The sequence below is a fragment of the Peromyscus maniculatus genome, chromosome 23 (genome assembly GCF_049852395.1).
Source record: "Peromyscus maniculatus bairdii isolate BWxNUB_F1_BW_parent chromosome 23, HU_Pman_BW_mat_3.1, whole genome shotgun sequence".
Lineage (NCBI taxonomy): Eukaryota > Metazoa > Chordata > Mammalia > Rodentia > Cricetidae > Peromyscus > Peromyscus maniculatus.
In genome coordinates this window covers 45,853,451-45,865,783 of record NC_134874.1, presented here as the reverse complement: position 1 = coordinate 45,865,783, position 12,333 = coordinate 45,853,451, and the positions used below count along the sequence as shown (strand labels likewise).

Genomic DNA, 12,333 nt, shown 5'->3' with positions numbered 1-12,333 from the left:
CGGGGAAGATGACTCAGTGCATGGAAGCGACTGCCACACAAGAAGGATAATCAGCGTTTGGGTCCCCTGAGTCCGTGTAAAAGCTATGCACAATAGTGTAAGCATTTGTAATCCCAGCACACCTGCAGCAGATGGCAGGAGGCAGGAGAGTCTCCTGAAACTACAGGGCTTGCTAGCCTGGCTTACGCAGTGGCAAAGAGATTCTGTCTCAAACAAGGTGGAAAGGTGAGGGCAGGTACCCGAGGGTTGTCCTCTGACATGCCTACGCCTCCTGTGGCCAGTGCATGCCTGTGCCTCCACATGTGAACACACATACACCACCTGAGGAACCCCCGAGGTTGTCCTCTGCCTCCATACAAATGCACACATGTACACAGAAAAGGAGAGAAATGAAGAGTTTCTCACCTGGCTGAGTGTCAGATGTCTGCCAGGGCCACTGAGGCAGCCATGGTGTGGTGGTTTGAATGATAATGGCTCCCAGTGGCTAATATACTTGAATGCTTTGTCCCCTTTGGTAGAACTGTTTGGGAAGGATTAGGAGGCGTGGCCTTGTTGGAAGGAGGTGTGTCACTGGGTCAGGCTCTGAGGTTTTAAGAGCCCACACCATTTCCCAGTTAGCTCTCAGCTACTGCTCCCACGCCATGTCTGTTTGTGCTCCCTGCCATGTGAGCCCCATCCAACCCCCTTAACTGTTAGCCGCAAACTAAACGCCTTCTTTGTGTTTAGTAAGTTGCCTGTGTCATGGTGTCTCCTCACAGCAACAGACGAGTAACAAGACACACAGACACCTGGAGACACACCCTGACCCAGCTTTGGACCTGTGTCATGAGTCAGGGAGACACTGGCTAGCTCCTCCCTTGCTGTCTGTGAACCATCTCCATATCCTTGGGGCTCAGATGACTCACAGGGGACCCATGTCCTCAGATGACGACACCTGTAGGACTCTCCCTGATCCCATCTCTTCCTGGACTGGTCACCCAGGAAACCCTGAAGGAAGCAGAGTCCCCGTCATCTCCCTGCCTCCTCTGAAACACCTGGGGGTCAATTCTCGATGCCGGGAGCAGGGACCAGGGCATCTGTTAATTTGTCTGCCCCCCATAGTCAGCCACTCACAGGGACCACTCACACCCTTGGGTACATCTCTTTAATATATAATTTTTATTTCTGGTTATAGAAACAAATGCTAAGAGGAGAAAACAGAGCTTCTCCAGCCACATACAACAATTGAATAGATAAAAGAACAGTTCAAATGGATGAAAAAGAAGTAGAAAATTTCCACTTTGTTATAGCTTTAAAACATTAACGTCTAATAATAGTTAGAAATCACATTCAGGTGTCAAACTCTTTTTAAAAAAAAAGGATGGTTCTGTTATAAAAAAATACTGTATCCTGTTTGAAATGAATGCCCAGGTGGTGCTGCTTGGGATGTGGGTCCACAGGCCTTTCTGACCCCAGCCCTTACCCCTGCCTCCTGGGTGGGACCTTCACCCACCAAGGTGGGCCACATCTCTGGAACCAGGATTCCCAGCGCATAGGATACCACTGCTTTTAAAGCACTACGTGTTAAACATATCATGAAAATACTTTAGACAGCCACTGTAAAAAACAAAAACAAAATCACACATGCGCGCGCGCACACACACATACTCCCTGAACACCCTCCCCCCAATTACTTTTACAGAATTATCATTCAGTTAAGAAAGAGAACGACCTCACTACTGGCTTTAGCCCCTCCCTCACACGTGCACAGTGCTGCCCCTGCCAAGGACACAGCAGAATTCAAGGAGAGACCTGGAAGACAGTTTGGGTCTCTCCTTCCTGCCCCCACCACCTTTTCCCAGCCCAGGGATCAAGCTAAGGTATTATCAGGGATCCCAGATATCCCCCACCCCCAAAAGGATGTTAAAAAGTAAAGATGGGAGAGAGGGGCAAAAATGAAGATGTTAGATTTTTTTTTTTAATTCCCAATTTACCAATTGAAAATTAAAGTTTCAGCCAATTCAGACTCAAGAAGCCATGTTGTCATGTGGATACATACAGGACAGAGAACATGAATACTTAGTGGATCGTGGGGGTCACTCTAGCAGGATCAGCACAGTCCCAGGGACTCAGGGGACAGTGCTGAGGTTGCTCTGATGGGGGCAAGTGCTTCAGATGCAGGGGGCGTGAAGCAAGCCTGGCCACTGTCCACCCTCAAGCTTCTCCTCGGCTCCTGGGGCCCAGGTTCCTCAACACGGTTCACCTTGTGAGCAGTCAGAGGAGCAAGATTTCCAGAGGTAAGGCAGCAAGCTCTCTCGCCCCTCTAACTCTCACGAAGCGGGGGTTGGGGCAGATGAAGGCTGGGGGAGGGCGTCCCGGGGGTCCCAGGAAGCCTGTGTTTGGTAGTTGAGCCCAAGTACAGAAACCACATACGCTTTTCACGGGAAGTGAAGCCCTCCAGTGAAGTTTCCTCTTGGAGAGAGATACCCATGATTAAGAGATCTGCTCTCTTTACCCCCCTGCACCAGCTGTGAGGGCTAAGACAGAGCTGAGGGCAGCCTCAGCTTCCAATCCTGCTGGCTCACCTCCCCCTAGCCCCTGTCTTGTTGCCCTCTGACTGGCCACTTCCTCTCACCAAGAACTTCGGGGGACCCTCCTCCGTCCTGCCGCACACCCAGGGGGTACCTGTGGATAAGGCTGGCCTCATCTGTGGGACAGCCCTGCCAGGGTGTTGTGCGCCAGCTGCCTGGAGGGTAGTTCTAGAATGTTCCCTGCAGCAGCAGAGCTGAAGCCTGCCAGAGAGAAGCTCAGAGCAGTGGAAAGAAGAGCAGAGGAGCAGGTAGGACCAGAAGCTAGGAGCACTCAAGTAGCTTTTGTATTTTTTAAACACAAGTAGAAAACTATTTTCCCTAAACAAAGTCAGTGAAATGGGCCTGAGGCTGGGTCACAGAACGCCACTTGCCTAGCAGGTGTAACTTCAGGGGTTAGTAATGGGGAGGGCAGAGGGAGGGAAGCAGTGACCCCAAGAATGACGTTCCCAAACTGTTCAAACCACAGGCTGTGGGAAGTGGGTGCCAAGTGCTAGTCTGTGGGGCGTCTAGGCCACACCTTGCTCTGTGTTACCAATGTAGCAGCTTTTGGTACAGAAAAAAGAAAAAAAGAAAGAGAGAGAGAGAGGGAGGGAGGGAGGGAGGGAGGGAGGGAGGGAGGGAAGAGGGGGGTAGGGAGGGAGGGGAGCGGGGGAGGGAGGGAGGGAAGAGGGGGGGAGGGAGGGAGAAAGGAAAGAAGGAAGGAAGGAAGGAAGGAAGGAAGGAAGGAAGGAAGGAAGGAAGAAAGAAAGAAAGAAAGAAAGAAAGAAAGAAAGAAAGAAAGAAAGAAAGAAAGAAAGAAAGAAAGAAAGAAAAGAAAAGAAAGAAAAGAAAGAAAAGAAAGAAAAGAAAGAAAGAAAGAAAAGAAAAAAAAGAAAAACCAAAAGACAAGAGCACTGGGCCATGGTGGCACATAGGCCCAGCATTTCAGGAAGCTGAGACAAGAGGATTGCAAGTTCAAGGCCAGCCTAGGAAGCTTCCTGAGACCCTGTCTCAAGTTTAAAAAAATCTAAAGGGCTGGGAGTGTGGCTCAGCAGAACCCTTGCCTAGGGGCTTCCCTAGCCCGTGCCAGGCCCCGAGTTTAGTCTGCAGTACCACAAGAAACAAAACAAAACAGAATCCCAGAAGGAACCACCCTAAATTCAAGGCCTGGGGCAGGGGACTCACAGATGAAAGGGGACATTCAGTTGGGGACAGGACTGAAGTGGCAGGTGGAACGGAGGCGGCCTTGGCTACTGTCTGTTCCCAGCCCTCACCTGCCTCCCCCAAGCTAAAGTGCATGTCAGAGGTCCTGCTCTCGAGGAAGCTGGAGTCAGCAGAGGTGATCTTGGGAACAACTTGACTTACCCTTTGTAATATTGCTTCTGAGCAGAGGTATTCTGAGGTGAGGTGCTATAGGCAAGCGCTCTGTCACTCTGAGCCAAAACAAGGGGCTACCTTGTTGTCACTTGAGGTGACTTTACCACTAGTGACTGGGATGTGGTGCTCCCCAGACAAGGGGTCTTTTACCAGAATAGAGACTCACTCACCTTTTGACTTACGCTAGAGCAGGCACTGAGCTATTCAGATGGGGAGGGAGAGGCTTGGTCAGCAAGGTGGGGGCGCCCACCCCAGAGTAGGCAACGTCACATGGGTGCATTGTGGAATCTGAGTTTTTTGAGGAAAAGCAGTAGCATTCCATTCCACCACCGCTTCTTCTCTATGGGAAAAGTTTCCTGCGTGCACTGAACTCTTTTACCGCTGCCCTTGTCTCTCTAAAGGAAGAGACTGACCCCATCACCTGGATGTACCCCTTTCCGGCTCTCCCACATTACTGTGGTAGGCTGGGTGGCACCTATAATCCCAGACCCTGGCAAGCCTGGCGAGGGGCAGGAGGGGGAGGTGGTAGATCTCTAGATTATAAGGATGTGGAAAGCAGGGGAAGGGTCTGTGGGGCTTCCTCATGGCTAGGGAGTCAGATACCTCACCTTGCACAAAGGCAAGGCTCCAGAAGCTGATGACAGACATGTTTATCATGCCCTGGGTGCCAGGCTGAAAGCTAAGGTGGGGAGAAGACAGAGGAGGCAAGGATGAGGGAGCGAAAGAGGAATAGAAGAAAGAAAGTAAAGGGGGGGAAGAGGAGGGGGAGGAGGAGGAGGGGGAGGAGGAAGGAGATGGGCAAGGGAGAAGGAACAGAGAGAGAGCGCAGGCAGGCAGGCAGGCAGGCAGGCAGGCTCTCAGGCAGGGTCTCTTCCCTTCCGGTCACCATGGTGACTTCCTATGCTCGCAGCACCTGTGAGTCTGGCGAGTCCCAGACTCAAAACAGAAGACAGCAGATGTGTGGACAGCCAGGCACCTGATCTGCCAGGGAACTTTCCAAAACAAGGCAAGCTCAGATAAAGGTGTGCCAGAGATGGGAGCCCCTGTGTACCCTGAGGAACAGGTCCCCAGGCTTCACATCTGTCCCTGAACTGTTCCCCAACCACAGGGTTTGGTGAAGTCCTCCAGGGTTGCCAGCCATGGTCTACACAGTAGATGGTCATGGTCTTCCTGGCCCCTGACCCAGGCTCTGGCTTCCACAGATAGCTTAGCTGGACTCTATTGGTGTCCCAGAGCTCACGGGAGCGAGTTCCAGCTGGCTGTGCATTCCTGGCACTGGCTATTCGGGGTCTATGGCTGTGGGCCGTGGGCAAAAGCTGGCACAAGCTAGAGGTGCTGCCTGGTAGATGACCGAATCCACTTCCAGAGCAATGGCACAGGCTAGCCTCCTCCTTTCTAGCTCAGGCTGCCCAACCAGGGGCACAGGACACTAGGACAGTGTGTGTGGCACTCTCTCCTACATCCTTCCACACCTGTGGTAATGGTGAGAGGATCTACCACAGAAGATGGACACCATGATGTCTCAGGAGCCAGGAGAGCCATACTGAGACCTGATGACAGATGCGACAGACAGTGACCCACAGTTCCATGCAGGGGCTGCACACAGTGCCTACCATGACAATCCACAAATAATCTGCCTTGCAGAGTGACCATGCACAGCCTTGGAGCAAATGGCTAATGAAGGGAAAGTCAACAGGTGTCCCTATGGCCTCAGCCCATTCCCGCTTCCCTAACCTCATGCTCACACCAGACACACAGAGAGAACAAGTTCATGCTAGGCACAGAGAGATGTGGGATAGGGCTGTTTGCCTATTCCAAGGGGCAGCTCCACCTGGAAAACCCTCCCCCAGCCACTGCCACCCCAGCCCCAGCTTTCTGAAACCTCCCAGACAACAGACAGGAAACACAGCTTACTTCCTGCTTGAAGTTTAGTACTACAGAAACGACTGGCTGGAGAGCCTGGATGATAGCTCAAGAGGGCTGGGCAGGCACCCCGCACTGCTCCCTGATGTGTGGGGGGACTGGTGGCTTCAGTGGTGGCAGCCGTAGGGTGGAGCTTGGACTCATCCCACCCGGTCATCTGCTCTCCATAGCCTCCAGGTCACTGGCTGGCATCCCTTCCAGCAAAGGCAGCTTGTACAGCGGTGGCCCCTTCCTTTCCTAGGATTGCCTGCTCTCTGCTCACGGGGCTCTCTCTGCTCTTCTGACCGGGCCCAGGCAGAGGAAGAGGGCTGGTGGGAGGTCTGATGCCAAGGATAGGTCTGGGCTCTGTCCGAGTGGTGGCTGTTGCTTATGGCCTACCCTCCAGGAGGACCAACACTGAGCTCCTGGATGCCTTCAAGTCTCTGTCATGCAGCTGCTGGTACTATCTGCAGAACCATCTCATTCGCAAGCTGAGGGAAACGTTCAGTGGCTCCTACTCCTGTGACTTGGTGTATGTTGAAAGTGCTGCTGGTAGCTTGTCTGGGCATGCAAAGGGACCTCTGGGGATCCAAGTCCTCGGCTGAGCTCCATACTTTGGTTCTTGCCACACTGTCATCAAACTTGGCACCAACTGCTGCCTGGAGAGGTAGTTTCCTTTCCGGTGGATAACGGCCAGGGACCCCCAGCTTCAGGTAGAAGAGAGGGTTTCCATTTGCAAACTGGACACGTCTTGGGGTGCTCAGGAAACTGGAATGTGTGAGGGGAAGGCAATGTGAGCAGATGGTTGCTCAGATCCTCCAGCTGCCAGAAATACAGGACACATTCCCTGCTAGCTAGCTTCCACGGGCACATACCAATATCCTCCTGCTGAGCAAGGGGCTGGCTGACATCCCCTGAAGCTGCCCAGGTTTCCCTGGATGTCCATTGTAGCTTGCCACTCTGGGTTCAGCCAGTGCTGTGGGAATGGATGCCACGGCCACTGGCCCTGGGCTGGTTTTCCAGCCAAAGCACTTTGCAACATCAATGTTGGAGCCGCTGATCCTTCTTGAAGTTATCGGGGAGAGCGGCATGTTCACCAGGGGCTGGTGTGGGTGAGTGCTTGGGTCTGCAACTGCTCAGCTGGCTATCAAAGGGAACCCCAAAGACACATGAACCCTTCTGTGTGTCTCAGGTTTTGAGATGAGCCCAAATTCCATGTTTAACTGTAAGAAATATTTTAGGGTCCAAAGCCAAGGTAACCTCCTGACCCCAATTAATGCCACAAACTATGTCACTCTTGGGGAGAAGATTCTGCATCCCAGCCACATGCATTCTCTGTTCTCTGGTCTATTCCCACTGAGTTACAAACAGGAAGTCTGTGGGTGGCTCCCACGGAGAGCAGCCTGGGTTTGCACTGTGGCACTTCTATCGAGTCCTGGGGCTCACTCTTCTTGAGGGTGCTGGCTGGGATCTGTTCCTGAGGAGCTGGGCTAGACCTTCTCCCACAAGAACCGTGGAGAGGTGATGGCATGAGGGAGGGGTAAATAAACACACAGAACCCCCAGATTCATACAATCAAGTCGTCTGAACGTGTTTATGTGTTTTGTTTCAAACCATGGGAGGACAGGAGAGATAAAAAGGAAACTGTCCAAGTGTGGCGGCCGCCCTGGTGGCACACGTGCTGCAAGCGGCTGTCAGCCTCTCTCTCCGTCCTTGAGTGCAGCAGCTGGCCACCCGGGCACCTGGGCGTGAGTCCCACTCCACCTTCCTGCAGGTGACGTCACTCGCCGGTACCTGGTCCCTGTGGGCCAGTGGCTGCCATTGCTGTGGGCTGTGTGCTGGCTGTCCCAGTGGGCTCCTCTACCCGGGACCTCTTGACCTCGGGCTCCCCGCTGGAAGAGGCAGATGTGGTAGTGGAGGTTGCTGGGGTCTGTGTGGCATTGGTGGCCCCCGAGACGGCTGCTGTTGGTTCCTCAGGCCCTACCTCACACACCCGGGTGATGACCACTGGTGTGGATGAACTCGCCTGGGCTGCCAGGAGCTGCAGGGGGCTGGTGAGGGCTGGTAGCAGGAAGAAGAGGTTACTTAAGGATCACCACTAATTGATCAGAGCAGTAAAGGCAGAGCCACAGTGTCCATTCCTTACACCAGACATCTCTTCCCTACCCATGGTAAGTCTAGGTCAGACACCCAACACCCGACTTCAAGGCCCTGCTCACCTGCTGCTGCTTGTCACCCTGAGGACATCCCTCCCTCCCCCTCTGGACCCTCTGTGTTACCTAATCTTGATTATCACCTCAGTGGGATTTACAAGTGCCATGGAAACAAACCTCGGGGCATGTCAGTGAGGAAGTTTCTAGATGGGGTCATGAAGAGGGAAGACCTGTCCTGCATGTGGTGACACCATCCTACTCTGGGCCTCAAGACTAAATAAAGTGGAAAGCGAGCTGAGGAGCAGCTTCCTCTCCCTCGGCTGCTGCCTGACTGTGCTTTGCTTTCCCAACCACGATGGCTGTACCTCCAAAGTAAGCCAAAAGAAACCTTCCTTCCCGAAGTTGCCTTTGGCACCAGGTGTTTTACTATGGCACAAGAAAAAGAACTACTGTACTCTGGCACACAGGGGCCTAGCCGCTAGCACCCCGACCCCTGCAGGCGCCCTGACTTCCTCCTCTGACCTCCTGTCACCCTAGGCGACATCTGGGCTCCGTGCTAGATGCTCAGGCCACTGAGCCTAGTGGATGGGAAAAGCAAGCGCTTCCCGAGCTGCACTGCCTGCGGGCAGGTCCCTGGCATCTAGGGTTCAGGCCGAGGGCAGGCTGGGGCCTCACCATAAGCGTTGCCAGTTAAGCTATTCGTGGGCACAGCATGCTTTCCGTTCTGAGTGACAGCCCGGACTGGAAGATGGTGCTGCCCGAGAGTCACTGGTGTAGCTGGCTGTAGGATGGTGACTGTGTGTCCAGGGACTCCTGGGGCCATCTGGCTGGCGACCGTCTGGATAACTCGGCTGGCTGCAGGGATTGTGGCAAATGCTATGGTGGGTTTCTCTTCCAAACCTGTGGGGCGGGCAGCCAGTCAGAACCACACATGGCCCCGGCCACCAAGTCCCACCAAGGTCTCAGCATAAGGTTGGCTACTAGGAGAGAGGGCTTTCCAAGAAAACCTTTGGACATATATTTAAATTAACAGGGCTTTAGAACATGCTGGGTGTGGAGGTAGGAGAATCAAGACTTCAAAGTCATCCTTGGTTACACAGACTTCAAGGTCAGTATTGGGCTTCACAAGACTGTTTCAAACACCAAAAACAAAATAAAAATAAATTAACTATGTAAACCTTCAAATGTAACCAATACAAATTTAATCTGTGAGGCAAAATGTATTGTTTGGAATGAGACAGCTTGCTTTTAGGGCTGTGACCATCTCTTTCACCACGATGTCATTTCTATGATTAGAATTATTATTACTGTGTTGTTGCTAGTGGTACTAGGGACTGAATCTAAGGCCATGTGCATGCTGGGTCTCTGCCACCGAGCTACATCCCCAGCCCCATTGCCAACCCCCCCTTGAATTTTTTTTTTTTTTTTTTTTTAAAGACAAAGTCTAGTTAAGTTACCCAGGCTGGCCTTGAGCTTGCTGTACAGCCCAAGCTGACCTCCACCTCCCCAGTAGCTGGGAGGACAGGTCTCTGCCACCAGGCCAAGCCTGTTTCCATAATGACAACAATAAGATACAAAGTTAACATTGAAATTGAGTTCCCAGTGGGAATAACAACCAAGAGATAATGCTTTCTAGAAAGTTCTGGGGCTGCCTTTCACAAACTGGGTGCACTGCCAACATCTACCCCATAAACTCCCTAGGACCAGATTTCTTTTAGAGGTGAACACAGGTACATGCCTGTGACCTCAGCACTGCTGAGGCAAGATGACAGTAAGTCTGAAGCCAGCCCAGCAGAGATACATATTGCAACACCGGCAAAAATGAATGAATGAGTGAATGAATGAATGAATAAATAAATAGGGGCTGGAGAGATGGCCCAGTGGTTAAATGCAACCACATAGGTGGTTATCTGATGCCCTCTTCTGGCCTCCTTGGGCACTGCACCCATGTGCACAGACACTGCAGACAAAACACCCATCCACACAAATAATGAAAATAGGTTTTCTAAACAGACAAACAAACAAATTAACAAGGACTGCAACCTGAATGTCACTTTGAATGGAAACAAAATTCAGGCAAACAGCTTTGAGCATCAGAAGGCTCTGTCAACCAAGGAAGAAGTACCCAGGGACAATCCATGCTATCTTAAAATTCCTTAAAAAAAAAAGACAGTAACCCAAGACCCACTTCCCTTTACCCACTGCCCTGCATAGTAAAACTGCCCAACTGTGTTAACTGTGCTGGGACCCTGCTGGGAACACAGCTGTGGTCACATTACCTCTTGCCTCATTGCCCAGGTCCAACACAGCGGTGCCTGTTGTGTCGTGGGAGCCCCCGGCGGAGCCCTGGCTAGCGAGGATGTACCCGTTGGCTGAGTTGGCGGAGGTGGTTACCACCCTCACCATGGTGACAGTGGGGGCCTGCTGCACCACATGGATAGCATGGCCTGAGGGCTGCTGTGAGGTTACTATGGAAGCTGGCATGTAGGCGACAGGCTTAGCCACTAAGTTGGAAGGTCGGGGAGGGACAGCCATAATCACCGGCTGGGCGCTGACAGGGGAGCCTGCGGGATGACACAGAGGACAGTGACTTACTTGAGTGGGTGCCTCCCAGTCTGTCACATGCAGGAAGAGAATGAACTCATGTCTTACCTGGGGCACTCTGGGAATAGCGATACTCTGGAACAGAGGCTAACTTTGACCCCAAGTCGGGATCATGTGGAATGGGGGAGCCTTCCCGAGACAGGCACTCTGGGGTCTGCAGGCCACTGGAACGAGGGGACATCAGTCCAGGGTGGGTGGGTGAAGCTGGAGCACTCCTGAAATGATGAGAAAGGGATGCACCAAGGAGGTACATCGTAACAAAAGTAAAATACAAAGACAAACACCGCCCCCAACACACACACCTCTGTTCAACGATTCCTAAGGTACATCCCATGGCCACTCCCACATCTGACTCAATGATTTCTGGAATACAGCCCACCCCACCCCTGCCCAACAATTCCTCAGGTTGCACCTCACACGTCTTTGCCCCATACTTCCCGGAATCCACCCCATCTCCTCATGTCTCTGCCCCACACTTCCAGGGGCTTCTCTCTTATCTCCCTAAGGTTTTCCCAGATCTAATGTTCCCTGCTGACAAAGACCCAGCATTGCCATTTCCACTCAGTGGGGAGCTGGGTGGGTAGATGTTCCATTAAAAAGGGCTGAAGGGGTAGAGGAAGGACTCTCTCCTAGCAACTGTACATCCTGTAGCATGCACTGCCTAAAAAGTCCTACCACCCTCCAGGAGCAGCTCAGTCTATGTCGAAAGAAAAAGCTTGCAGCCAGGAATGACAATGCAGGCCCGTCATCCTTGCTACTTGGAAGGCAGAGGCAGGAGGATCTTAAGCTCAAGGCCTGCTGGGCTATAGTCAGCAAGACCTGACTCAAAATGAAAAGTAGAACAGGCTGGGCCTAGAATCCCCCAGTGAGGGGTTGAGGTATGGCTCAGGGGTAGAGCACCTGCCTAGAATCCCCCAGTGAGGGGCTGGGGTGTGGCTCAGCGGTAGAGCCCCTGCCTAGAATCCCCCAGTGAGGGGCTGGGGTGTGGCTCAATGTAGAGCACCTGCCTAGAATCCCCAGTACTACAAAAATGCAAACTGCTATTGGATGACCACAATGACTGTGACATCTAAGAACTATGAGAGGCCAGTGCTGATGCAGGCATTCCTATTCCTGAGAAATCCCTCCCTGGCTCATCATGACACTGGGACCGAAAGTACTAGACTCTGCTTTCCTAGAGATGGAGGGATTTCTGAGAGTACCTGCCACTTGCTGGTCACCTGACCTATGCTGGTCAGGAGTCTATCATCTGAGAGTGACCACAGAGAGCAGACTCAACAGCTATCCACAGAAGTAGCAGCTCCTAAGAACCACATGTGGCCAAAGAGCTGTCCAAATGGCCTTTACCTGCCAGGTACGTGCAATGCTCAATGGAGCTGTTGATGATGGAGAGTCCATCCATCCAGTCCTGCCTGCCAGCAGATAAGTTGTACTCCCAACATGGCTCCATTAATGGTAGAGGGAGCTCAAGGTCCGCAAATCAGCAGGGGCACCTCTGGCCCTTCAGTGAAAGCTCACCCTTTAAACTGGTTATGGCTGGCTCAGCCTCCTGTACACACTACACAAGTAGCCACCTCACTAACTGCTCCAAGCAGCACAGGAGTCAGAACTGGGTGTGTCACGCACACCTGCAAGTCCAGAGGGCTACCATAAGTTCAAGGCCAATCTGCTCACAAAGTTGAGACCTTGCCTTGAAACTAAAAAGCAGCAAAGACAGAAGCTTAATTGTCTAAGAGCCCAGAAAACAG

At 52.4% G+C, this 12,333-nt stretch overlaps 1 protein-coding gene across 2 annotated transcripts in view; it reads right to left on the bottom strand.

Annotated features, from left to right (window-relative positions):
• Positions 1-1,130: 1,130 nt before the first annotated feature.
• The window catches only part of Foxk1 (forkhead box K1), a 66,134-nt gene continuing 54,931 nt past the window's right edge, over positions 1,131-12,333 (bottom strand). The window contains exons 6-9 of one of the 2 annotated variants that reach the window (XM_015986311.3): positions 10,634-10,800; positions 10,261-10,545; positions 8,657-8,836; positions 1,131-7,889 (exon numbers count right to left, since the gene is read on the bottom strand). In XM_015986311.3, coding sequence (XP_015841797.2) covers positions 7,609-7,889; positions 8,657-8,836; positions 10,261-10,545; positions 10,634-10,800 — 913 coding nt within the window. In that variant the 3' untranslated portion in view covers positions 1,131-7,608. Of the gene's footprint in view, positions 7,890-8,656; positions 8,882-10,260; positions 10,546-10,633; positions 10,801-12,333 lie in introns of both variants that reach the window. The other variant, XM_006992683.3, reaches the window with a different exon arrangement.